A 27,739-nucleotide genomic window follows, 5' to 3' on the forward strand; every position below is an offset into this window, starting at 1 on the left:
GCATTCCAATTCCCAAATTTATTTCAGCAAATCCTCCCCCTTAATTTTATCTAATTTTTCCTTTTCTTTACTTTTACTTAAACTTTTACACTCCCAGGAAAACTTTTAGCTCACATGGTGCTCTCTGCAAAGCCCATGCCGATATTCAAATATATATATATATATTTATATATAAAAATAAACTTAAATATTTTATATATGAAAAGGAGGAAATCGCGAGACGGGCACAGCCTCTGTCGCCTTTCCTCCAGCAATAACAGCGCTATTAAAGATGCCCACGTGGCAACTCTGCCAATGTTTGCTTTTCTAGTTAAGGCCCATTGACTTCAACGGGAGTTACTTCCAAGTTATGGCAGCGAAAGCAGCTGCGGGCAAGTTTTGCCACGTGGGGTTTTAAAGGCACCATGCAAGGTTTTGCCGCCTTCTTCTTCTTCTTCTTCTTCTTCTTCTTCTTCTTCTTCTTCTTAACACGCGACTGAAACTGCATTTCTATATATTGGCCCTTGAGTGGTTTACCATTGTATTAAACATACAATCAGAAATATATATATATACTGTACTGTAGTATGAATTAGCTGCACGCATGCAAATAGAAGATGAAACAAGCAACAGCTGAAAAGCTGGCAGCATTAAGTTAAACTCAACAGTGTAACTAAGTTTTGATGGATGTAATAATGGAATACTGAATGGTATTGTTTCTGTAAAATATGCAGGCAAAGTAAAATGAAACATGCAAAGAGAAGAAGGGAAGTCACTGATATTTTAAGGATGTCAAAATGAGTAAATTGTAAAACAGAAAATTTAATAAAAATTATAGATATATAAAAAAGATAAAACAAGCAAAAATGCCCGCAGCAGCATAAAGCAACATGAAATAGCATAAAAACCCAAAGGGTTGAGGAATATAAAAAGCACTAAAAATATGCAAATGTTGTGCAAAGGCCTGGAAGAATAAAAAGTGTTTTACCTGGTGGTAGGTTACGATGCAAGTATCTTTGGGGGCATTGCAGTGGGTTGCTATTAACCCAAAAGGTCCCCTCGCCTCACTTCATTGGGTGGGGGAACATGAAGAACATCACAAGCTCTTGGGGGCCAAGCTTGAGCGGTATTTGTGGGAGAAGCCAGTCCTTTGAGATAACCTGGTGCAAAGTTATTTGGGGCTTTGAAGGTTAACCTCAGCACTTTGAATTGGACACAGAAATGGACCAGAAGTCCTCGCAGACGACAAAAATGTGTGCTGGCGTCCTCTGAACCAGCTGGCGGTCCTGGGTTGCTTTCAAATGATGGCACATTGCTCTCATCAAAACACATTGACTGGGGGAGGTCATTTAAAGGAGGCAAGTAGTGCTTTCAAGTAGTAGCCATCAAAGTTCTCTGCGTTGTTGTTTTTTAAATGACCATAATTAATGAATTATTCCATACAACTAACATAGTGAGGAAACATGCCTTCGAGGGATTCAGCTGATTTAGTCTTCAATGGTTTAGCATTAAAAAAAGTGGGACAAACAAGTTCACCGCATGTACTTTGTTAAAAGGAAAATATAATGAAAATGATGTATAGATGGTATTTGACTCGTGTAAAATTAGCAAAGATATATCATAATTGTGACAATATATGTTGGAAATGTAAAGAAAAGGAAGGAACCTTTTATCATATGTGGTGGACCTGTCCCAAGGTGAAAGACTTGTGGGGAAAGATTTATAATGAATTGGAAAAAATGTTGAAATATACATTTATAAAGAAACCAGAGGCCTTTCTTCTTGGAATAACAGGTTTGGAATTGCCAAAAAAATTATTTTTGTATGCCACAACTGCTGCTTGTATTTTGTTAGTTAAAAAGTGGAAAACCCAAGAATTACCAACAATAGAAGAATGACAGATGAAGATGGTGGAATTTTCGGAGCTAGCCGACCTAACCGGAAGAGTCCGCGACCAGAAGGAGGGGGAGTATCAGGAAGAGTGGAATAAATTTAATGATTATTTAGTTAAATTTGTTAAGTTAAATTAACTGAAAATAGCTTGCAGATACTTAATGGGCTTAAGATTTTATTTATGTTAAGTGATGAATCAATAGGTTTAATTCCATAAGGTGAAGATCTAAGGATGTTAATGTTCAAGTTAAATTTCATAAAAATTGGGATTTGGAAAACCGTTAAAAGGACAGGCAATGAAATTCAACCAAGGGGATGCGAGGAAGTCACTTAACAAAGTTAATAACTGTAATTTTCAATAAGGTTATGATTTATGTTTGTTTGTCTTGTGTGTTTGTTTATAATATTGTGAAAACTAATAAATTTTTTGAAAGAAAAAAGTGGGACAAAGAAAAACTATTCCATTTTCGCATCTTTCATTTCAGGAGCTAAACAGTTAGGGGTTTCTAAGCCTTTAGCTCGATTTCTGTATTATAATAGTATTGAATGTGTAGCCTATGCCATTTCAATTATAGTCTGTCCTTTTGCGCATTTTACTTTTTTCACACATTATGGACATGCATGCATTCCTCTTTGGGAAACATTTTCCATTGCGATTTCACAAGATTTTCAAGGCTCTGTCGAGCTTGGGCAATCCATTTAGAATCATAGAATCATAGAGTTGGAAGAGACCACAAGGGCCATCGAGTCCAACCCCCTGCCAAGCAGGAAACACCATCAGAGCACTCCTGACATATGGTTGTCAAGCCTCTGCTTAAAGACCTCCAAAGTAGGAGACTCCACCACACTCCTTGGCAGCAAATTCCACTGTCGAACAGCTGAGGTAAGCATTCCACAAAGCCAGCATCTTGTTTAAATTCTCTTTTATCACATGCAGTATTTGCATGCTGGTGAATTCTGAGCCCTACAGAGCTGCTGCTGGCATGCCAACACACCAGGCATATGGGCCAGCACAAGCGAGAAGACCATTTAAATGACATGACAGCCATAGTCTGGTGGTACAGCGCATGCCTTGCACGCAAAAGGTCTCCACTTCCATCCCTGGGTGTCCCCAGGCAGGGCTGGGAAAAGACTTTGCCCTGAAACCTTGGACAGCCATTTCTTAAGTCAGTGTCAACAATACTAGATGAATCAATGGACTAAGTTGGCCTAAGGCAAGCTCCCTCTGTCATATAGGCAAATGCTTCACCAGCATGACTTGAAATTTGGCCTCAGAATACCATGATCAGTTTCCTCATACTGAAAGCTTTGGGAAGAGAGTAATGGTAAATTCACACGACGCTTTTGGCACGACAGAATGTGGTTAGTGTTTTAGACTTGGATTTGATGTTCAAAGGGTTTGGCAGAGCGCCTTTATATGACTGCAGTTTGTGATGAAGAATACTCGTCACTGGTTCAGTATCTCTATCAACATATAGCAATGTACAGTGGTACCTTGGGTTACATACACTTCAGGTTACATACACTTCAGGTTACAGACTCCGCTAACTCAGAAATAGCGCTTCAGGTTAAGAACTTTGCTTCAGGATGAGAACAGAAATTGTGCTCCGGCGGAGCGGCAGCAGCGGGAGGCCCCATTAGCTATAGTGGTACTTCAGGTTAAGAACAGTTTCAGGTTAAATACGGACCTCCGGAACAAAGTACTTAACCCGAGGTACCACTGTACAGGCTAATTGGGTTTGATATTTTCAGTGCCTTTAGATACAATGTTTCAAGTGGCATCAACAGTACAGTGGAGACTTGGGTTGCGTGATCCATGCGGGAGGCACGTTCTCAACCCACAGCGTTCTCAACCCGCAGCACCGCATATGTGCACATGCGTGTCGCAATTCAGCACTTCTGCGCACGTGCAAAGAGCGATTTAGCGTTTCTGTGCATGCACGAGCGCCGAAACCCGGAAGTAACCCGTTTGATACTTCCGGGTTCGGCACAGTGCACAACCCGAAAATGCGCAACCTGAAGCGTCCGTAACCCGAGGTGTGACTAAGTGAAAGGAGAGACTATGGGATACATGTCAGCCTAAAGATGTACATTGTCTCCCATTATATTTCCGAGCACAATTCAAAGTGTTGGTGCTGACCTCTAAAGCCCTAAATGGTTTTGGCCCAGTATACCTGAAGAAGCGTCTCCATCCTCATCATTTAGCCCAGACACTGAGGTCCAGCTCCGAGGGCCTTCTGGCAGTTCTCTCGCTGCATGGTTACAGGGAACCAGACAGAGGGTCGTCTTAGCAATGATGACCTCCCCATGGAACGCCCTCCCGTCAGATGTCAAGGACATAAACAACTATCTGAAGGCAGCCCTGTATTGGGAAGTTTTTAATGTTTGGCGTTTTATTGTGTTTGGTGTTCTAATTTGCTGGAAGTTGCCCAGAGTGGTTGGGGCAACCCAGTCAGATGGGCAGGATATAAAAAATAATTGTTGTTGTTATTATCATTACAGTGGTGCCTCGCAAGACGAAATTAATTCGTTCCGCAAGTTTTTTCTTCTTGTGAGATTTGCGTCTTGCAAAGCACGGTTTTCCATAGGAATGCATTGAAAATCAATCAATGCGTTCCTATGGAGACCGTCCGGGGACAGAGGGGAAGCGCCACGCGCCTTCCCCTCTGTCCCCGGACCTGTTTTAAAGCAAGGGAAGGGGCAGCGGGGAGAATCGCTTTTCCCCGTTGCCGCCCCTTGGCTCAAAAGGGGTCCGGGGAGAGAGGGGAAGGTGCGCGCGCCTTCCCCTCTGTCCCCGGAGATTGCGGGGCTGGCAACGGGGAGAAGAGATCTTCTCCCTGCCGCCCCTTGCTTCAAAAGAGGTCCGGGGACAGCGGGGAAGACGCGCTACGCTTCCCCGCTATCCCTGGAGCTTGTGGGGCAAGCTTCGTTTTGCGAAGCAAGCCCATAGGGAAATGCGTCTTGCGAAGCGGCTAAGAAAACGAAAAACTCCTTCGTCTAGAGAGTTTTTCGTCTTCCGAGGCGTTCGTCTTGCGGGGTACCACTGTATTATTATGAAGAATAGTAGTAAAGCATGGGAGTTACCTGCCAGATTGCTCAGTGACCAAACAAATGTCAGCTGTTGCACTTTTCTACCTTTTGAATACACAGTCTAGCTCAGAAAAAGCACCACTGGGTATGTGTCCGACATTTAACATAGTCTTACATTTTAATATTGTTCACATAATTTCACATGTTCATAGAGTTAAAATACTTTTAGGCAACAAGAAAGACAAATTAAATTTGGAAGCACTGTTATTCTTCAAAACAAATTTGAAAGAAGCTATTAGAAATGATAAATATTTGCCATGAGGGCACTCTCAGGTTTCTATACTGTATTCTTGAGTTCAGGGAAGTCTTTGGTTGTCTACAAAGCTCAACTTCTGTAGAGCAATGGGAGACAGATTTCCTTACCAGATCATTGAGGATACATGATATGACAGTATTTTAAAACAAGCACGTGATCAAGCACAGACTTATGGGACAGGAAGATACAACTACAAAAAGCAGAAAATACTCCTGTACCAAAATCTGCTGCCTAGGTTGTAAAAAAAAACTATAACCCTGTCAATACAATACATTAATAAATAATTAAAATGCAAAACAGCTGTATGTATTAAAAAGTGCATTATTTAATAAAAATTGCTCCAATTCAATTATTATTTTTATAGAAAAATATTAAAGCTTCAATATTGCACTGGAATGCTGATTAAAAGGCGATAACCCTTACAGCCCATACTGTAAAATTGTACTCCATTGTCTTTCTTGATATTATTGATAGTTGACATTCCATGAATACAATCCCATTTTGCTGCTTGAGTACAGTTTTTCATTAATGTGATGATCTTGAGGTAGAATGTTTTCCTTCATTATTATTTTTCTTCACAACTTTGCCGCAGACTAAATCATACCGATTCTTCAGCAACAGGAAAAGGCTCCAAAGCTTTCTCCGCATTCTTCCAGTTGTGGAAGTTTTCTTGATACCATTCAACTAGCACAAGAAAAGGAAGATTTCAAAGCATGAATATGTAATAAGCAAACTTACAGTGCTATTCCATGCAGGCTCAAACATACACAAAATCATTAAGTGCAGAGGGTGACAGATTACAGGGTACTAGTTATAATCAGACAGTGTATTTTACAGTTTGAAGAAGGTTTCTATCTCATGATTTTTTTGGCAGCACATTTCAAGGATTCAGGAACCAAAAGGCACAAATAAAAAGTTTTGGTTTATGATGGTTGAAATGTTGTTAACAGCAGAGTAACAATGCCAGACATTTAGGATTAAGCAGGGCATTTGATTGCCCCCTAAAGGAAGTCAATTTCATCTCACAGCATATACAGACTTGTTTCTCTGGTTGGAACCAGAGACAAGGTATGCAGAACTCTGCCCTCACAACAAGCCATCCTATCTTCCTCTGCAGGCCCTTGTGTCTCTTGAGAAGGCACTCCCACTCCTCAAGGTCCACAGGGTTTTAGCACAAGTTGGTGAAACTCAGGCAATACTTGCACGAGCAGAGTTGGCTTTTGCTCACACACAGAAGGCCCTGAATTCCAGGTTAGCTTGTGAACAAATATTTGTCTTATGGAAGTTTAAGTCGAGGTCTGCAGTCCTTTGCCAAGTTTCAAGAGCAGCCTAGGAACTTAATTGGGCACTTAAGTTAATGGTGGAAACCAGTGCTTTTTGGGGGGACAGAGGTACACATACCCCTAAACATTTTATAAATCTAAGTTTGGCCTCATTGAGGGGCAGTATTTCAATATGGGTAGGAAAATGAGAGTACCCCGAAACCTTTGTTTTTAGAAAAAAAGCACCAACGGCAACCAAGCACATACCACGTCCAAACGTAAATGATGTATGTGAAAAGTGCTTATGTCGTCTAGTCTAACAGTTGCCTGGATGTAGATAATTTTTATTCTCATATTTCTTACTGCTTCCCCCAACCCAACGTACAGTGCCTACTCTCAAGCTCACAGAAGCAACATTTATCTATCACTGTGCCATTGAGAGCGTGCTCACTTATGGCTTATGTGTGTGGTACGGAAGCTGTACTACCCAGGACAGGATGGGGTTGTGCAGGGTAGTTAAGGCAGCAGAGAGCATTGTTGGATGCCCACTCTCCACCTTAGAGCAGATTTATGCCACAAGGTGCCATAGGAAGGCACTGGACATAGTAAAAGATCCATCTGATCCTGGTCACTGTCTCTTCGAGCTCTTGCCGTCGGGACGGAGATACAGGACAATGAAGACAAGAACGAGCCGTCTTAAGAACAGCTTCTTCTCCAGAGCGATCTCGGCCCTGAATGGGAAGCCCGGACTTTGAAAGTCATCTAATCTCCCTTGCTGTATTATACTGTATTGTTTAATTAGTGGTTTTATGGAGCAGTCAAGTAATTTCGTTGTCCCCGAAAAGGGCAATGACATTATTATTATTATTATTATTATTATTATTAATGTTATTATTTATTTCCTCTCTTACCATTACAGCCATACATTGGAAGTCCATTCCAGAAGTCCGTTCAACTTCCAAAACATTTGGAAACCAAAGTGTGGCTTCTGATTGGCTGCAGGAAACTCCTACAGCCAATCAGAAGCCGCAGAAGCCCTGTCGGACATTCGGTTTCCAAAAGAACGTTCGAAAACCAGAACACTCACTTCCGGGTTTCGATTATTCGGGAGCCGATTTGTTCGGGAGCCTAGGCGTTTGGGATCCAAGGTACAACCGTATATACAAACAAAACTACAATGGGAGGTTCAAAGCCTTTACTTTAAAAATTCGAGCTTTAGCTAATTCAGTAAACGGCTTACTCTCCAAAGTAGCCTATAAAAAACAGCTCTTTTGAAAATAGTGCTGCCCTGCTTTCCTTTCACTCTCATTCCAGATTCAGTATCAATGCAACATACTGGTTTTCTTTATTCCTTCATTCCAAGGCACTTTAGGTCTCCAGCCCAAGCTGTGCATTTTTCCAGAATTCATTGGATATCCCAAGTCATTCGTAGGCCTTTAAATAAATGAGAAGAGTGTTATTCCTATGGAGAACTCAAAGTTTCATATAACATGTGTATTAATTACCTTCAAAGGACATTTAGGAGTTCAGCACTTTATTCCTTTGGATTAATCTTTAGGCTACCCTTCCTTCTCCTGTTAAACACACATGATTTACACAGAATAGTCTATATTTACAAATATTACGCACACGCAAGGCACCCAAATAATTTCCAATCTGTGACTCAATTACTTCAATCACAGACCTGTGTGTGAGTAATCACAGCAAAGATCAGTCATGTAGGGCAGAAAAATATACTACCACTAACCTCAAACATGGGAAATTTATTTGGAATATTATGGATGAATACCAATGAATTTGAGAAGTTGTAATTGCATTTTCAGGTGATTGTCCCTGGCAGGTGCATAGATATATTCATATACATTCTGATTATGAACACCTTTCGTTTAGTAATAATAATAATAATAATAATAATAATAATAATAATTTATTATTTATACCCCGCCCATCTGGCTGGGCCTCCCCAGCCACTCTGGGCGGCTTCCATAAAAACCAAAAATACAATAAAATATCACACGTTAAAAACTTCCCTGAACAGGGCTGCCTTAAGATGTCTCCTGAATGTCAGGTAGTTGTTTATCGCTTTGACATCTGCTGGAAGGGCGTTCCACAGGGCGGGCGCCACTACCGAGAAGGCCCTCTGCCTGGTTCCCTGTAGCTTTGCTTCTCGCAATGAGGGAACCGCCAGAAGGCCCTCGGCGCTGGACCTCAGCGTCCGGGCAGAATGATGGGGGTGGAGACGCTCCTTCAGGTATACTGGACCGAGGCCGTTTAGGGCTTTAAAGGTCAGCACCAACACTTTGAATTGTGCTCGGAAACGTACTGGGAGCCAATGCAGGTCTTTCAAGACCGGTGTTATATGGTCTCGGCGGCCGCTCCCAGTCACCAGTCTAGCTGCCGCATTCTGGATTAGTTGTAGTTTCCGAGTCACCTTCAAAGGTAGCCCCACGTAGAGTGCATTGCAGTAGTCCAAGCGGGAGATAACCAAAGCATGCACCACTCTGGCGAGACAGTCCGCAGGCAGATAGGGTCTCAGCCTACGTACCAGATGGAGCTGGTAAACAGCCGCCCTGGACACAGATTTAACCTGTGCCTCCATGGACAGCTGTGAGTCCAAAATGACTCCCAGGCTGCGCACCTGGTCCTTCAGGGGCACAGTTACCCCATTCAGGACCAGGGAATCCTCCACACCTGCCCGCCTCCTGTCCCCCAAAAACAGTACTTCTGTCTTGTCAGGATTCAACCTCAATCTGTTAGCCGCCATCCATCCTCCAACCGCCTCCAGACACTCACACAGGACCTTCACTGCCTTCACTGGTTCTGATTTAAAAGAGAGGTAGAGCTGGGTATCATCCGCATACTGATGAACACCCAGCCCAAACCTCCTGATGATCTCTCCCAGTGGCCGCATGTAGATGTTGAAAAGCATGGGGGAGAGGACAGAACCCTGAGGCACCCCACAAGTGAGAGCCCAGGGGTCTGAACACTCATCCCCCACCACCACTTTCTGAACACGGCCCAGGAGGAAGGAGCGGAACCACTGTATAACAGTGCCCCCAGCTCCCAGCCCCTCAAGACGGTCCAGAAGGATGCTATGGTCGATGGTATCGAACGCCGCTGAGAGATCCAGCAGAACTAGGAAACAGCTCTCACCTTTGTCCCTAGCCCGCCGGAGATCATCAACCAGTGCGACCAAGGCAGTTTCAGTCCCATGATGAGGCCTGAATCCCGACTGGAAGGGATCCAAATGGTCCGCTTCTTCCAGGCGTGCCTGGAGTTGTTCGGCAACCGCTCGCTCAATCACCTTGCCCAGGAATGGAAGATTTGAGACTGGGCGATAGTTGGCCATCGTGGCCGCATCTAAAGATGGTTTTTTAAGAAGCGGTTTAATAACCGCCTCTTTCAGCGGGTCTGGGAAGGCTCCCTCACGGAGGGAAGCATTCACCACCCCACGAAGCCCATCGCCCAGTCCTTCCCGGCTAGCTTTTATAAGCCAGGATGGGCAAGGATCCAGGAGACAGGTGGTTGGTTTCACTCGTCCAAGCAGCCTGTCCACATCCTCGGAGGTAACAGATTGGAATTGATCCCACTCAACTTGACTAGACAGAACTCTAGCACTCTCCCGCCCCGGCCCTGCTCCCACGGTGGAGTCTACTTCTTCCCGAATCTGAGCGATTTTATCTGCAAAAAACTTTGCAAAATCATTGCAGGAGAACATGTGGCCCGTACTGGGCCCTGATGTTGCAGGTGGTTCCGCTAAATTGTGAACCACCTGAAAAAGTCTCCTGCTGCTGTTTTCTGCAGATGCAATAGAGGCGGTGAAGAAATTCTTCTTCGCCGTCGCTATCGCCACTTGGTAGGCTCGACGTTGAGCTCTAACCTGTGTCCGGTCAGATTCGGAATGAGTTATCCGCCACCGGCGCTCTAGCCGTCTCAACGATTGTTTCATTGCCCTCAGATCCGTGGAAAACCACGGGGCTGTCCGGGCTCCATGCAATCGGAGAGGGCGCTTCGGAGCCAAACAGTCAATAGCCCTGGTTAACTCCACATTCCAGCGGGCCACCAGGGAATCAGCTGAAAGGCCATCAACATGGGATAAAGCATCCCCTACCACTCTCTGGAAACCATTTGGATCCATTAAGTGGCGGGGGCGGACCATCCGAATTGGTCCCACCTCCCTGCAGAGGGGATGGGTCGCAGAGAAGTCCAGTTGCACCAGGAAGTGATCTGACCATGGCACTTCTTTCGTTTCGCTTTTACTTAGTGTCAGATCACCAACATCTGCGTTTAGTTTTAATTTATATAACCCATCACAATTCCAGACACTAAATGGGGCGTGTGTAAATTAAAACCATGTGGAACACATAACACAAACATGCCAAATCATATCCCAGTCAATTTATATTAAAAAAAAAAAACAAATTAAAAAGGAGTATTATGAACATCCTTAAGCCTTAACACCAACAGCATTTTTCAGAAAATGTATCAAAACGTTGAAATTGAGTTTTGGATGCCCTTGCATATTCAAAACTCCATTTCAAAGTTTACTACGCTTCTGTCCCACTCTTTGTCCAAGGAGCTCTCATCGTATCCTAACAACTCTAGAAGGTTGCTTAGGCTGACATAGTCGTAAGCTTCATTGTTGAGAAATGATTCAACCTCAAGTAAAAGGTAAAGGACCCTTGACGGTTAAGTCCAGTCAAAGGCGACTATGGGGTTGTGGCGCTCATCTCGCTTCAGGCCGAGGGAGCCAGCGTTTGTCCACAGAGAGCTTTCCGGGTCATGTGGCCAGCGTGACTAAACCGCTTCTGGTGCAACAGAACCAGAGCACATGGAAACGCCATTTACCTTCCCACCACAGCGGTACCTATTTATCTACTTGCACTGGCCTGCTTTCGAACTGCTAGACTGGCAGGAGCTGGGAAAGACCAAAGGAAGCTCACCCCGTCGCTGGGATTCGAACGGCCAACCTTCCGGTCGGCAAGCCCAAGAGGTTCAGTGGTTTAGACCACAGCGCCACCCGCATCCCTTCAACCTCAAGTATTCTTGATTCAAGACTAATATTTTATCCATTACACCACACTGACGACTTCTAATCTCTCATAAAAGAAAACCACTCTTTCTACAACCCTAAATGTTTTAAGCGAGACCATGAATCACATAGATGCAGATGAAACATTTTATTGGTGCAGGTAAAGAAAATGAGATAGATAAGAACAAGTCACATTTAGGACTATTTCAGTAGCTGCATCTAGCAATTAACAACATTCATCATACATAGAGCAGACCTACTGAAATCAGTTAACTTAAGTCCATTGGTTCAATCATTTTGAGCAAATTCAGATAAGGGGATTACTGTGTTAGTTTTTTTTATTATATATAACATTTCTGTCCTATTTCAAAAGTTCCTTTCACACTGAAGTACTTGTTTCATTCTGGAGTGGCGGCTTTTTGATCAATATATCACCATGTTACACTAAATTGATTGATAGATCACGTTACATTAAACTGATATACTACCATGTTACACTAAATTTTAAATGGCAGGAAAGGAGTGCATGCTGGGATACCACCCCAAAATTTGTCACATGAAATTACAACGCCAGATTCCTGTGGTTTTCCAAGCTAAAAGAGTTGGATACAGAATTTATCTGTAAAGCAATTAATGCTAAATTCAACTAGATTTCCGTTGTGTGAAAGATCAAATGCAATGCAGAAAATAACAGGAAATGCCAAAAAGACCAAAAAATTGCCGTGTGACCGCAGACCCAATTGAATATCTCTTGTGATGTTTTTGGTTTTTCAAGAAGAAGCTTCATTATATGAAATCTTTAACTGAATTGCTTCAAGGAACTATAAAACAGAAATAAAATATTCCAGTAAAAATACTGGGTAGTTTGCCCCATTACTTTTATATCCAAATCCAAGTAAAGGGTCTTTGTTTAACTGTAGCAATAAATTATAAGCTACTTTCAAATAGTTAAAATCTCAAGCAAGTCACTTGATGGTTGGTAAGATATAAAAGCAGTGTCTACGCCAATATGAAATGAAGTGACTCAGCTTGCATGCAAAGCTACACCAAAGGTTTGTTCTGGGTTCACTGCTCATGGTTTGCCTGAAGTAAGACAAACTGTGAGCCCAAGTTCAGACATAATGCTAAGACAATCACTGCCCCTTTTCAAGCTCTGAGGCTTGGGAGTGTGTATTGGTCTAAACCACTGAGCCTCTTGGGCTTGCCAGTCAGAAGGGCGGTGGTTCAAATCCCCGTGACAGGATGAGCTCCCGTTGCTCTGTCCCAGCTCCTGCCAACCTACCAGTTCAAAAGCACACCAGTACTAGTACATCCTTGTGCACGTTAATTGAAACAAACAATGTTGTTTAGTGTACAAAACTCACATATACGTACATTAGTAACTGCTATTTTTAAGCAGCATTTGAACACGGTTTGGCATGGAGTCTTCTAGTTTCGAACAGTCACTGTTGATTTTTGGATCCCTGTATCACCCTTGAATCAGCGCCTGAATGAGCTTCTCCATAGTCATACAGTCTACAGCATGGAGACGACTTCTGCATATAGCCCACAAATTCTCAATGGGATATATGTCTGGGGAATTCCCTGGCCAATCAAGTACTGCTCTGTCATGAATTTCTTCACCACTTTTGATGTGTGACAGGGGGCTAGGTCCTGCTGCAATATCCCAGTACTGTCAGGATACCTCTTTTCCAGCTCTGGAATAACTCTCTTTGGTAGAACCTCAATATATTGTGGCAAGCACATCATTCCTTCGGACATCACAATGATCAAGTAACTTTTCATGTTTCAGACCTCACCTGGAGTACTGTGTCCAGTTCTGGGCACCACAGTTCAAGAAGGACACTGACAAACTGGAACGTGTCCAGAGGAGGGCAACCAAAATGGTCAAAGGCCTGGAAACGATGCCTTATGAGGAACGGCTAAGGGAGCTGGGCATGTTTAGCCTGGAGAAGAGGAGGTTAAGGGATGATATGATAGCCATGTTCAAATATATAAAAGGATGTCACATAGAGGAGGGAGAAAGGTTGTTTTCTGCTGCTCCGGAGAAGCGGACACGGAGCAATGGATCCAAACTACAAGAAAGAAGATTCCACCTAAACATTAGGAAGAACTTCCTAACAGTAAGAGCTGTTCGACAGTGGAATTTGCTGCCAAGGAGTGTGGTGGAGTCTCCTTCTTTGGAGGTCTTTAAGCAGAGGCTTGACAACCATATGTCAGGAGTGCTCTGATGGTGTTTCCTGCTTGGCAGGGGGTTGGACTCGATGGCCCTTGTGGTTTCTTCCAACTCTATGATTCTATGTTTATTTTGAGTACAGGATTACGAGTAAGACAGAAAACATGCTTTGTTTCAATTAATCTGCACAAGGGTGTAGATAAATAGGTACCACTGTGGCGGGAAAGTGTTTCCGTGCGCTCTGGCTTCCGTCACAGTGTCCCATTGCGCAAGAAGCGGTTTAGTCATGCTGGCCACATGACCCAGAAAGCTGTCTGTGAACATGCCGGCTCCCTCGGCCTGAAAGCGAGATGAGCACCACAACCCCATAGTCGCCTCTGACTGGACTTAACCATCCAGGGGTCCTTTACCTTTTTACCTTGGGCAACCAGGACCAAACTCACCTTCCTATCCTGGAGCAGGAAAGGATTGTACAGCAAAGCTCCATGCTTGCCTCTCCATGTCACAACCCAACCTACAAAGGGTGGTGGTTGGGGGGCAGAGGAGCTCAAAATTTGGCTTCGCTGTAACATTCTGTACCACTAAATAAGAGGACACATAATATTACCCAAATTAAGATGGCATCTGAAATCCTGTGGGATATTTTACAGGACAGGACAAAATATTTGAAACGAAATAATAAATATCTTACCTGTCTTTAACATAATCCATCCAATATTCTGTCTCTGCTTCAGAACTGGTATTTTTAATCTGTAAATCAGTAAGGGGGGGGGAGAGATCCACGTCAGCCGTGAGAGATTTAACATTTAACAAAAATGTTTTGATTTCTATTGCATTGTAAGCATTGTAATGAACAGAATTCCACAAAAATTTCCATCCTCTGTTTTGTTTAAAATGTAGATGATTCCCAAGTGCTGCTAGTTGTACCTATAAAACTATTAAGTAAAACAAGAGATGTAAGTTGTGAGAAACACTCAAGCGGGTGTAAATAAATCTTACATTTAAGATGCTAAGTGCTAGCTAGTCGGCCCAAATCAAAGGTGTTTATTGTTTGGTGTATGTGACTAACGTGGTTAACTAAATATATTCTGAGCCATGCAATATTGACCATAATATAAGAGCGTGAAGCCATGCAGATACAGTGGTGCCTCGCAAGACGAAAAGAATCCGTTCTGTGATTCTCTTCGTCTAGCGGTTTTTTTCGTCTTGCGAAGCAAGCCCATTGACGGATTAGAGCACGGGTGTCAAACACAAGGCCCGCGGGCCGAATCCGGCCCGCCAGACCTCGTCATGTGGCCCGCGTAGCCGCCGTTCTCGCTGCTGTTCTCGCCCGTCCAGTGCACCATCGCCTGGTTGTGCGCCGCGTCGCCTTTCAGCACGAAGGAGGTGGTGAGCAGAGAGGCCGCCTCTGGAGGTCTCCCACCGGCGCGACCCCGCAGGCCACCCGCCTCGTCCCACGGGCTGCCGCGCCTCTCCAGGGGGGGGGGGCTTCGCAAGACTAAAGAGGAAGCCAGGGCAGCGAGCGCGATCCATCCCGTTCGCTGCTCTGGCTTCCCCTTTAGACTTACGCGCCTCTCCAAGGGGGGGGGGGAGGAGGCTTCGCAAGGCTAAAGAGGAAGCCAGGGCAGCGAGCGCGATCCATCCCGTTCGCTGCCTTGGCTTCCTCTTTAGACTTGCGCGCCTCTCCAGCGGGGGGGGGGAGGGGGGAGGCTTCGCAAGGCTAAAGAGGGAGCCAGGGCAGGGAACGCGATCCATCCCGTTCGCTGCTCTGGCTTCCTCTTTAGACTTGCGCGCCTCTCCGGGGGGGGGGGGGGGAGGCTTCGCAAGGCTAAAGAGGAAGCCAGGGCAGCGAGCGCGATCCATCCCACTGCCCTGGCTTCCTCTTTAGCCTTGCGTGCCTCTCCAGCCACAAGAGATCTACCAGAGGTAGATCTTAACCCTTGCCTCACCTGGGAGCTTCTCTGGGCAGGAATTCCCTTAGCTTAAGTGGGGTGGGGGAAGTGTGGCAGGTAGGGGGGTACCTGCCTAGACACTGAAGCCACATGTCTCTCAGATGACAATTGGGAGTGGGCATTGTGTGAAGTGCTCTGATGGTGTTTCCTACTTGGCAGGGGGTTGAACTCGATGGCCCTTGTGGTCTATTCCAACTCTATGATTCTGTGATTCTAAGTGGCTGTGGATCTCCTGCTGCAGAACTGTAGGACTGTATAGAGTTGGGAGGGCCACCCGAGGGTCATCTAGCCCAGCACCCTCACAATGTAGGAATCACAGCCAAAGAACGCCAGACAGATGGTCCCCCAACCGCTGCTTAAAAGCCTCCAGTGGTGGAGACCCCAAACACCTTCCGAGGTCATAGAATTGCAGGGTTGGAAGGGAACCCCAGGAGTCATCTAGTCCAGCCCCGGTGGACAGCGGGCGCAATCCATCCCGTTGCGCAAGACTAAAGATGCTGCGCAAGGCTAAAGAGGAAGCCAGGGCAATGAGTGGGATGGATCGCGCTCACTGCCTTGTCTTCTTTAGCCGCGCTGGAGAGGTTTAGCTCCTGGCTGGAGAGGTTGCGCGGCTATGGATCCCGTGCGCTGTCTTGGCTTCTTTGCTCTTTGGGGCTGGTGGGGGAACCCGGGCTTCCCCCGCAGCCCCGAGAAGCTCTGGGAGAAGCAGACAGGCTGCACGCAGCCTGTCCATTGCTCTTTGGGGCTGGGGGGGAGGGATAATATTTTTTTCCTTGATTTTCCCCTGTAAAAACTAGGTGCGCCCTGTGGTCCGGTGCGTCCAATAGAGTGAAAAATACGGTAAAAGCCCATCAACTTCAGGGGTCTCAGCCTGCTCAAATATTTTAGGCCGATACAACCGGCCCTTTGAGGGTGACCAAACTGCTGGTGCGGCCCCCGATGAATTTGAGTTTGACACCCCTGGATTAGAGGATTAGCATGCAAGTGCTAGAAAATAAACAAAAAAACCAAAAGCAGAGAGCCTGCCTGAAATATGATGGAAATGAATTTGTCAACACAGGATCAAAGGCAGAGCAAACAGACCCCACTGGTTAGTAAAATAAAACTTTGTACATGCTCCCCCCATTTCCATATGTATCTGCACACCCATATCTTAGAGTCATTTACTGAAATGCATCAGTAGAGTTCATTTGTCCTAGTCAGTATTTATTGCTACTAAGCCACCAATTTCCAACATTGTTGATTACTCACTAGATGGATTAATTCCTTTGCAAGTTGTGCAATCGACATCTCAAAGCTGGTCCCAATGTTGTAGATTTCCCCTGGCTGCCCCTTCTTCATAACAGTAAGAAATGCTTCGACTACATCACTGGCATAAAGAAAATTTCTTCTCTGAAGTCCTGAGCCATGAATACAGCTACAAGCAAGCAAGATGGTGCATACATTTAGCACTGCTTTTCAAACGCTATTCTAACATTCCAGCCAGGTTTGCAAAATTATAAAATGCTTACAAAGGGCAAAGCGAAAAGTATGTGGTAACAAAACACCACCTCCATTCATGCTAATTCTTCACAATGGCAATAAACCTGGTGGCACGCACAGCAAGTTACAAAGGATTACAGAAAAGTGGCTGTTGCACTGCACCCTGTGTCAGACTTCGCACTACAGTGTGTGTCCTAGCAGTGTTAAAACATAGCTGGTGTAAATCCATGTCAATGAGAAAGTACAAGACCAAGAAAACAAATCTTCTTTACCCCAGCATTATACAGTCTCTTCAGCCAAGCTTTTAAATTAGCAAAAAGCAGGAAACAGTGACTCTTCTATGTCCCAGCTCTACATCTATGACCTCTTGTGGTGGGACAGAGTATTAAGAAACCTATTGTTGTTGATTAAAAGCAGTTGTGCGTGCAGGTTTTGTCCCAGGGCAGTGCGGTCTCAAAACGTGACCCATTTTACTGTCCGGACTGGTTTTTAGTATGGGGTGTTCAATTTCAAGGGTATGTCACTGACTTAGCTTGCCATACACTTATAACGGGGGGGGGGGGGGGGGCAGGACCGAATATGACCGTGATACATACCATTTTCTGTTCTGCTGCAAGCGAGAAATGAACTTTGGAATAACCTAAGAAACATTAAAAATAGGCAGCAATTGTTAATGCTGGCTACTTAAAGAGAATGATAAACCTTTCATCTTTTTTGAAATATTTGTGTGAGAACATATTTAATTCTAGCAACGGACAGTAATAAAGACCACCAATCACTTGTAGCAGTACCTTCTTTTTTTAAAAAGGGAAGGGGCTGAAGCCACAACCTGCTCCATCTGCTAAACAGCCAATTAAAAGCCAAAATGTTTTCAATTATGGGTTCTGCACAGACAATTTTGGCTGCTGGATCGGAGAGGTGAACTGGATGGGTAAGCACTTAGCTGCATGCATGGTTCCTCACCCAGCTGGGATTTACTATTTGCATGGAAGCCTATTTTCACATGCTAGAATCCCTAGCTAGATGAATGTCCAACTCTTAATATTTGACACATTAATAAACAGTAATTCTACAGAACAGAGACCACGTAATAAATGCTTGGCAAAGTACTGTGACTTGTTAATTGAGGGCTCACAAAGGGCTTGTTGGATAAAAGAAGTGCCTTCATCTCACTTACTTTTTCTGGAAACTGATGGGGTCCATAAACATTGCTGCTCCGCGTGATAACCACTGGAAACTTTAAAGGATATACCATGAGTGTGCCAGCACAAATTCAAGGAGAACAGCCATAAAAAAAGCTTGCGGTGGCTTAGATTCTAACTAAGGTTCCACTGGTGAGGGACATCTCCCCTTCCTCCCACCACCCAGCTGATTTTCCCCTGTGAAATCTGCTCTAAGGTGTTGGTATATCCTCCCAAGCAACATAAGAAGCATGTGAGGGGAGAGACTTCATCAGGCAAGGCCTTGTTCCATCTGCCTTGCCCCACCCGCCAGTCTCTGCTTCTCAATCTGTATTGTTTTTTTGATTATAGTTTAGAAATTATTCATTGCAATTGTTAAGAGTGGATTTCTGTTTAATTTTTTATATGCTGATATTTAATATTATTCTGTACTACAGTGGTGCCCCGCAAGACGGAAAACTCGCTAGACGAAAGAGTTTTCCGTTTTGGAGGTGCTTCGTAAAACGAATTTCCTATGGGCTTGCTTCGCAAGACGACAATGTCTTGCGAGTTCCTGCTGGTTTTTTTCCCTTCCCCCCCCCTTTTCTAAGCCGCTAAGCCTCTTATCAGCTAATCCGATCAGCAGATAAGCCGCTAAAAGCCGCTAATAGCCGCTAATCCTCTAATCTGTCAATGGGCTTGCTTCGCAAAACGAAAAAACCGCTAGACGAAGAGAATCACAGAACAGATTCTTTTCGTCTTGCGAGGCACCACTGTATTCTAATGGATTGTTGAATATTACTTTATTTGATATAAGTTGCTTATTTTAATGTTATGTTTTATTATCAGATTTTTGAATTGAATTAGATTGTTATAAGGTGTACATTCTTTGTTTCTTCAGCTTGTAAACCGCCTTGGGTATTGTAAAATAGAAAGGTGGTATACAAATTAAAAGTGAAGTGAAGTGAAAAAATCATGTTCTAGCCTCTCAGTTCCTTCTGCAAATGAAACAAGGCCTTCTGTTTGCAGGGGACTAGTAAAAATACAAACCAATGCCTTCTTCCACAAACAGAAGAAGCAGTAAGTGGTGCACTTTTCACAGCTCTGAAGAATATCAGCTAAGATCAAAATAATACACTTTTGGGATAGGAATTTGGGCCCAATTGCATTTTATACAATGTCAAGCCTGGGCTTATCACCACGTACACAAACTAAAAAAAACCTTGCTCCTTGACAAGCATACCTATACAGTGGTACCTCGAGTTAAGTACTTAATTCATTCAGGAGGTCCATACTTAACCTGAAACTGTTCTTAACCTGAAGCACCACTTTAGCTAATGGGGTCTCCTGCTGCCGCTACGCCGCCGGAGCATGATTACTGTTCTCATCCTGAAGCAAAGTTCTTAACCTGAAGCACTATTTCTGGGTTAGCAGAGCCTGTAACCTGAAGAGTATGTAACCTGAGGTACCACTGTATATTGTGCCATGTGGCCACCAGGCCCAGCAAGAGTAATCAGTGGTGTTCTATTTTAAAGTATTGCTTGCTTCCAATATGGAGAAGCAGAAAGGGGACTCTGGGACATGCTTCACTTCTCTTAAAGGCTGGGCTTTGGAGTCAGAGGCTAAACAGATATTGTCGAAAGAGGGAAAAGCCAGACCTTATCAGGAAAATGATACCTGTGGTGCAGCATTTCACAGAAAACCACAAACAAGCATAGCAAGTTTAGCAGGTTACATATCAAGTTGTTAAATGTTCATTTTTTGTTGTAAGCAAGCCCACAGCAAAGATATAACTACCATATTTTATACTGGAAATCTACTATGTATTTTAAAACTCACTAGTACCAGCATAGCAGGGGTAGCCAATATTGTGTCCTCCAGTCCTACAGCTCCCATCAGCCCTAGCCAGCATGGCCAATGGTGAGGAATGATGTGAGTTGTAGTCCCATCGTATCTGGAGGACACAACATTGGTTAGCCCATTGAACATAATGAAATTGACTTCTGACTAAACGTATATGGCTTGTGGCGGTAACTTCTTTAACCTCAGTGTGGGTTCTTGTGCATTTCTTCTGTGTCCAAAACATCTTTGGGCGTATGGACCATGTTCAGAAATCCAAATAATTAAGAATAGTAGCTAAAATACAGTGGTGCCTCGCAAGACGAAATTCATCCGTTCCGCGAGTCTCTTCGTCTTGCGGTTTTTTCGTCTTGCGAAGCACGGCTATTAGCGGCTTCGCGGCTATTAATGGCTTAGCGGCTTTAAGAAAAAGGAAACAAACTCGCAAGAACTCGCAAGACATTTCGTCTTGCGAAGCAAGCCCATAGGGAAATTCGTCTTGCGGAACGACTCAAAAAACGGAAAACTCTTTCGTCTTGCGCATTTTTCGTCTTGCGAGGTACCACTGTATCAAGTTTCATTTTTGCTTACCTGGTATCTTTCCCAATATGACTGGACAATGCATTCAGCCGCCGCCTTAGAAGCTGCATAAGGATTTGACGGTTTTTTAGATGAGGATTCATCAAATTCCTAGAACAATTTTTTTACATGCCAGACATTCAAAGTCTTAAAAAGAATTTACATTGATTTACAAGCCAGCTTAAAATGACTCTAGTTAATGGCCCGATTCTCACATAATTGCTAAACTATGGCTTATTTAACAAACCTCAAATTAACCATGAGCTGTCTGATAAAGCAGCAGAGAACAGCTTGTTCCTCCACTGTTTGGGATTTTTTTAACATTAGCCTTGTGTCTTTGTAGCTTAGTGAGCATCTGGGGTTAAGCAACCAAACAAACTATGGTTAAGGAAGGGTACTAGACTCACACATTAAGAGCAAGTCATAGGTAAAACAAAGCAGAGTTCGTAAGCCAACAACAAATCACAACTTTATATTCTGGCTTCTTGGTAATAAATAAACCACAGTTATGTCATTTGCCAGTGTTTTCAGGAAACAGTAATTCATGGTTTAAGTAGTCTACAAATATAGACTAGTGATTAAGGATAAGCTCAAAACTAGAAACATTAAGTTACTAATGTAGCAAAAATTCATAGAAACGTTCAGTTTGGCTAATGGTTGCACAATACTAAATTCTACATTTATATACCAACAGTAACGTTTAAGATAGTTGTGGAATTGCATGCAAATTGTTACTTTAGACACCTTTCCTTTTTTGGTTTGAGTTAACACAAATAAGCAGTGCAAGCTTGCCAAAAACATGTAATAAATTAAAAAAAACACCACCACCACTACTTTGGAATAAACACAAAATGCTATATATGGAGTGAAAAAAATTAAGATGTTTTTCTCATTGCTAATAAATTGAAAAATTAAAAAAAATAAAAAATACTCTAGTAGCACCTTAGAGACCAACTAAGTTTGTTCTAGGTATAAGCTTTCATGTGCATGAAGAGTACTATTTTTTTATAAAAATAATTTTTAAATTTTTTTTATTTATTTTGACTGCATCAGACCAACAAGGCTACCTACCTGAATCTTTCTCATTGCTAGTTATCTAACATTATACCCAAATAATACTTCCACTCTCTGATTAGCAGTAGTGCTAAGAAAAATATACCCCCAGCTAAGCACATAAGGATAAAATACTAACCTAGAAATAAGCCCTGCTGAATTCAATAGGGCTTACTTCTGAGTGGATGTTGGTTAGGATTGTGCTGCAAGATACCCTAGAGGGCCTGATCCTTTTCCTAGCAGATGCAGCTGAAATCATGGAAAAAGGGAGAGCGATCCTGTCTACCTATATAGTATAAGGAAACCACCCTGCCCAAAGCGTTCTCCTAAATTCAACTCTGACTACCTTTACCAGTAATTAATATTTTACTCTTCCTCCGTGACAAGTGAGGTTTCATGTTCCATCCTCTTACTGAAAAAAAAGTATTTACTTGCACAGCAATCCTAAAATACCAAAGTACTAACAAAAACTCTTGCATCCTTTAAAGACAGCAGAATCGAAAGCGCTTTAGGTCAAATTTGTACCAGCACATTCCTTCTGTGTAAGATTATCATTATCTTTTGGTTATTTTCAAGTGGCCGAACATTGGTGTAAATGTAAAACAATATGCTCACTAAGCTTACTAAGTTCCTAATGTTTGTCTACTTTTATTGGTTGGTCATGGGAAGTAAAGTGGTACTAGTTAAACAAAGCTAACAGTCTCCACTTACTGGTCATTACAAGATCATAGCCTGTTTAGTTCACCCAAGAGACAAACATGAAGGTAAGAAATGTAAGAAGCTCATTTAATTCAAGCTCACCTTGTTGTAGCTTCCCCCATAAACTTCATCAGTACTGACATATATGAACTTCTCCACATTAGCCTCATAAGCAGCACCAACCAGAATGCAAGTTCCATAAACGTTGACATAGTTGAATTCAAGCTTATGCCAAAAAGAAAGATCTAAGTTTTGAGACAAAATAATAAAGAGAAATGTACGTCAAACTTGGTACCAAAAAAAAGCCTGAGGCCATGATCTCTGGGGGACCTTCAGACCTACAACATGAACTTAATTAAAAGAAAAAATGTTGTCTCCATATGCAGTAGAACAAAACTACTCTTAAGAGAGCAATCCTACATACAAGAAGCTGGTATAAAGCAAGCCAGTGTAAATTAAGCCATGATAAAGTTCCACCCGACCCAAACTCCACTCAGCAGCGGAGCTACTGCAGGGTGATCCCCACGGGACCTAATAATAACAACAATAATAATTTTATTATTTATAGCCCACCCATCTGGCTGGGTTTCCCCAGCCACTCTGAGCAGCTCCTATTAAAAACATTAATCAGGTCCATGGGCCAGATGTTCTGTGCCACTCACAGCAGCAGCAGATTAACAGCTGACGTCAAAAGTTTAAGCAATGATGAATCAAGGGACACAATGGCAAAACAGTAAAACATAGCAATTTACACACATTGTCACTAGGAGGGACAGCAGGATAGGTGTCCAGCTATGTTAGCAGTGCCAGCATAAGCAGTATCCTCTGCCCCTTGTGCAAAAACTGGAAGCTACTACTACTAGTAGATTAATGTAGTGACATGCAACGCTCACCTACATGTGTTTGAGCTGCAAAATGTAGCACTATATCAAATTTCTCAGCCTCAAATAATTCTTTTACAAAACTGGGTTCACAGATATCCCCCTATAAAAGATGAAAAGTATAAAATTAGTAGTCAACATCAGGTTTGGTTATGTATACCCCCAAATTCTTCAACTACACCAAATTTTACATCTGCTGCAGAAAATTTTATATTTTCACTTCACAAAGCTCTGTGGAGGGATGCTCCAGTCAGTTCTAACTTCAGTGTACACAGTGAAATACTCAGTAACAAAGAAAAAAAAAGGCTTCCAGTTCCATGTCAGTTAACAAGACTTACGCTCACGTAAGTTTGTACAGGATTGCAGCCTTCATACTGTGGATGGTTTTTAAAATAACAATTACCAAAAAAAAAAAAAAAAAGGTATAGTTTACCTGGATAAACTTGTAGTTCTGTCTCTCAGAAACTCTTTCAAGATTTTTTAAGCTTGCACAATAGTCCAGCTTAACAGCAAAAAAAGAAAATAACAAAGAAATTTTACTTCTAGAGTCAAGCCTCTGCTCCTCCATATTGTCTCATAGAATTCTCTTCCAAACCACCTTCTCTGTATCTTGGGACTCATACAAATCAACCCTTTTAATTAAACTCAGGTGTGTCTTAGTACAAAATAAATGAAAATCATCACATCCACATTTCAATTACAAAAATGTCAAGAAAACGAATTCTTAAGACAGAGAAAAAGCATAATGAAAGCAACTATGTGTTTAATGACAGCTCCTTGGTCTGCAGACTTAATATCTGAAGGAGATATAAAGACTGTGTTTTCATTATAAACCCTTCCAAGGAAGAGTTTAATTTTTTATTTACATGGATAAATGTGAAAGGCACACAGAACTGGTCAATGAGAAGACCAAAAGCCAGGATTACAAAAAGAAACAGTGTGGAAGTCAGTAACAGTAAGCTGTGAAGGATGATAAGGTTTTTTTCTTCAGTAATGACAATGCACTGAACTTCATCTTTTAGAATCTGTTACCGGGTATAATATGTATCATATGAAGAAACCTTAAGTGGTATCTCTAATCTATACTCTGAGTGATCCTTCAATTTATATAAGACCAAGGAGGTGTACTGAGGAGGTTTAAATGAATATTTTTATTATATAGAACAAAGCAACTGCTGAACAGGGTTTGGATCTGGTGTAAGCTTAAGCCACCTTAATTTACATTAGCTCACTTTACATCAGCTTCTTCTGCATGGGATTTCTCCCTTAGAGCATGGCTATTTGGATTAAAGTGGCATAGCTGCAAACATTCAAATCTCATTTACTGTTGTTTATCTCCAGAGCTAAGTAAATAGAGTATTTTGCAAGACACTGGCCTTCTGGATCAAAATTCACCATGGCAGCACATGCTTATGAGTTCCGTGGTAATGGCTTACTTTAAAATCAAGACCTGAAATCTTGCATGCAGTCACTGATTGCCTGTCAAGTATATGTTGGTTTGCTAATTTATGTTTATTTAAGCAAAAGAGTCTTACCTTATCAAGATTAATAATCATATAGTTTGGATGCTTCTCTACGAGGGAAACCACTACATGAGATGCACTGCGGGTTTTAAAGAAAAAACAAAAAATCAATATATTTCAAATTTAAACTGCATTGATTTCAGATGCATGTCTCTCAAGAAATCAGCCTGAACCGAGAAGCAAATCTCAGTGGAAAATATATTCACTTGTGGAACTCTTAGAATATTAGTTTGTAAACTTTTTTCAGAATAATCCAAAATACTGTTTTCTTTAAGAAGCAACTGTGGTTTTCTTTAAGAAACAAAAACATAAAAAGCTTCCAGCAAATAAGCAACTTACCTATCCACCTCCAAATAGTTTGAACTTCCTACCCCTTTATTAGGGGCATCAAGAAATAAGTGACACCCTTTCCAGTCACACATATTAGGATTTCTTTATTTTTACAGTCATGGAAAACATGACATGGGCCTCATGAATGAATGTCAATGCAGAAGAAGCATAAGATATCTTTCTCTCTTTTCAAACCCGTATTTTCTGAGAAGGAAAGCTTAAGTACTTTAATCCCTTGCCCCAAATTCACCCCAACCCAACCCAAATTTGTAAGCGGACACGAGCCGAATCATGAATGGTAGGTAAAGAACGACCCTGCAGCTCCTCAGATAGAGGAATTATACTAAAACCTATTGCTTTCCTCTCTTTTTTTAAAAGTAGCAAACACAATCAAGTTTTTTTTTGTAATGAACTTCAATGGAGAAGAAACATAAAACCCCTTTCTCTCTTCCCAAGCCCATATTTTCAGAAAAGGAAAGCTTAGTAGGTAAAGAACGACCCTGCAGCTAACCAAGTAGAGGAGTTATACTAAAACCTATTGCTTTCCTCTCTTTTTTTTAAAGTAGCAAACACAAGCAAGTTCGTTTGTTTTTTGTAAAGAACTTCAATGGAGAAGAAACATAAGACCCCTTTCTCTCTTCCCAAGCCCATATTTTCTGAGAAGGAAAGCTTAGTAGGTAAAGAACTACCCTGCAGCTCACCAGGTAGAGGAGTTATACTAAAACCTATTTTTGCAAGCTTTCTTTCTTTTAAGGAAGTGGTACTCCGGTAATTTATACAATCTAAATTTCGCAAGGCTGCTTGAAAGGCACGCTGGCAGAGAAAGCAGGCCAAAAGTTTTTGGTTTTTTAAACACACATACACAAAACTCTAGGCACCTTTACTCAGGAGTAAGCCCTCCCCATCATATTCAATGCGCTTTTTGCTCCTTTCGCGAGGGCTTTTAGGAAGCCTGAAAGCCCCCCCCCCCAAAAAAAAACCCAACCCAGGCGGGAATTTACATAAAGCCCGCGCCGCCGGTCACCAAAATCCTCTTGGCGAAGCCCGGGGGGAGCGGGGCGGCCTCGGACCCGGACAACCCCCCAGACATTCTCCCCACAGCTGGAGAGCCTTTCCTTCCTCCCTCTCTCGCCTCCTCCCCGTCGACGCGTCACTTCCGCCACGGCTGTATACGTCACTTCCGCCTGCTACTGTCACCTACAGCGACCTTTACACGTGCGCCTCTCTCTGCGTTCTGCGAACGCAGCGGGGGGGGGGGAGCGGTGTCCTGGGCATGCGCACTCGGGCGCTCCTCTCTTTCCAAAACTGGGCGTGATCAAATAAAGTTGTTTCGTCTCCCTCAAAGTATTCATTTTTTTCTGTTATGTGGCAGCGATGTGTTTTTTTCTCATGTCGTCGACCGCTTTGAGCGCGGCTGGCACTTCATCCAGACATTTGAATATCGTAGTCTTTTAAATGTTATCCGTGGAAAGGGGGGGGGGGAGTTTTAGTTTTGTTGTTTTCCTTTAATTGTTTATCTGCGTTTTACCCTGTATTTTATTCTGGGAACCGCCCTTGGATCTCCCATTTAATCAGTGACTCCAGGTGGCTGGGATCACATGTTCAATATATCCTCAAGTTGGCAGACTGGACATTATTACACAACCACGAAGGAAATATATGAAAAGGTCAACTCTGGCAAATTATTTACTCTAATGTGGAGTGTACGTTGCAGCGAGGTCTCCTGGCACCCTTTGCAAATCTTTTTAATTCTGAAACAAAGCAGGTTAGGCAAATAGGCTAGTGCGGTTGGTTTGACTCCCTATAGTTTCAAAATTCCATTGGAAAAACAGTTGTGTCCCTGTGGAGATGGCAGTATTGAGTCAGTGGCTCATGTGCGTCTGGCTTGCACTCTTTATAAAGATTTGAGGAGTGAGTTTGTTACCCCTCTACTGTTGTCCATTCCAGGTCACTCAACCATTGCTACTGTGTCCTTTCTTTTAGCAGATCAAGATGATCAGGTGGCAGCAAAAACTGAAAGGCTTTTAGCGTGGGCAATTAGAATAAGATCTATTATTTGATTATTGATGTAAACCTGAAAATATATTTTGTATAGTTACCTCTCCAGTACAATTTATTTTATTGCTATTGCTTAGTGGCTGATGCAAATAAAAGATTCTTCTGATTCTGAATATAAAGTAAAATACGAATACTGATTATATATTTTGTGCTTTTATCTTTTGATTTTGTTATGTGAACCGCCCTGAGACCTCGGGGCATATAAATTAAGACCTCGGGGTATATAATCACCATAATCATCATAAATCCTGTATAATACGTGTCCCACGGCTATGACGTCACGACCCCCTTCTGACGCCGCGTTCCCTCACCCTCTGCCCTCCTTTGGAAGTTTCCCCGCCCACCTACCCACCCAGCAACCAATCAACAGGCTCCTCAAACACGACCTGGTCACGCGGTTGGTGAGCTCGTTCCCTAGCAACCGCCGCCGCGCGCCGATGAAACGAGCAGCTGGCCGGAAGCATTCCCGTCTCTATAGGCTGGCCCCGCCCACCC

The 27,739-nt window shown here is 42.9% G+C and overlaps 1 protein-coding gene across 3 annotated transcripts; it reads right to left on the reverse strand.

Moving 5' to 3' along the window:
• Window positions 1–5,058: 5,058 nt before the first annotated feature.
• On the reverse strand, window positions 5,059–26,355 carry TGDS (TDP-glucose 4,6-dehydratase). 3 transcript variants are annotated; one of them, XM_082218814.1, is made up of 12 exons: window positions 26,188–26,353; window positions 24,869–24,935; window positions 23,767–23,835; window positions 23,346–23,436; window positions 22,555–22,697; window positions 20,713–20,811; window positions 18,300–18,359; window positions 17,719–17,762; window positions 16,892–17,057; window positions 14,380–14,438; window positions 7,817–7,914; window positions 5,059–5,902 (listed from the first exon to the last, which is right to left on the reverse strand). In XM_082218814.1, the coding sequence occupies exons 1-12, from the start codon at window positions 26,274–26,276 to the stop codon at window positions 5,817–5,819; spliced, it is 1,071 nt and encodes a 356-aa protein (XP_082074940.1). In that variant the 5' UTR covers window positions 26,277–26,353; the 3' UTR covers window positions 5,059–5,816. The 3 variants fall into 3 exon arrangements, with proteins under 3 accessions (XP_082074940.1, XP_082074942.1, XP_082074941.1); XM_082218816.1 differs by lacking the exons at window positions 5,059–5,902; window positions 7,817–7,914 and adding an exon at window positions 11,644–12,333 and having other exon boundaries at window positions 26,188–26,354; XM_082218815.1 differs by lacking the exons at window positions 5,059–5,902; window positions 7,817–7,914 and adding an exon at window positions 14,114–14,202 and having other exon boundaries at window positions 26,188–26,355.
• Between the last annotated feature and the right edge of the window lie 1,384 nt (window positions 26,356–27,739).

Source organism: Podarcis vaucheri (genome assembly GCF_965113315.1).
Source record: "Podarcis vaucheri genome assembly, chromosome: 4".
Taxonomy (NCBI): Eukaryota; Metazoa; Chordata; class Lepidosauria; order Squamata; family Lacertidae; genus Podarcis; species Podarcis vaucheri.

Bases quoted from the DNA above. Each gene is read 5' to 3' on its own strand.
- TGDS (XM_082218814.1), bottom strand. From the start codon at position 26,276: ATGTCTGGGGGGTTGTCCGGGTCCGAGGCCGCCCCGCTCCCCCCGGGC. The intron at 20,812-22,554 runs GTGAGCTTGAAT...AAATTGTTCTAG, and splicing joins ATGGGGGAAGCTACAACAAG to GAATTTGATGAATCCTCATC. The intron at 18,360-20,712 runs GTAAGCAAAAAT...TATCCTTTAAAG, and splicing joins CATATTGGGAAAGATACCAG to TTTCCAGTGGTTATCACGCG.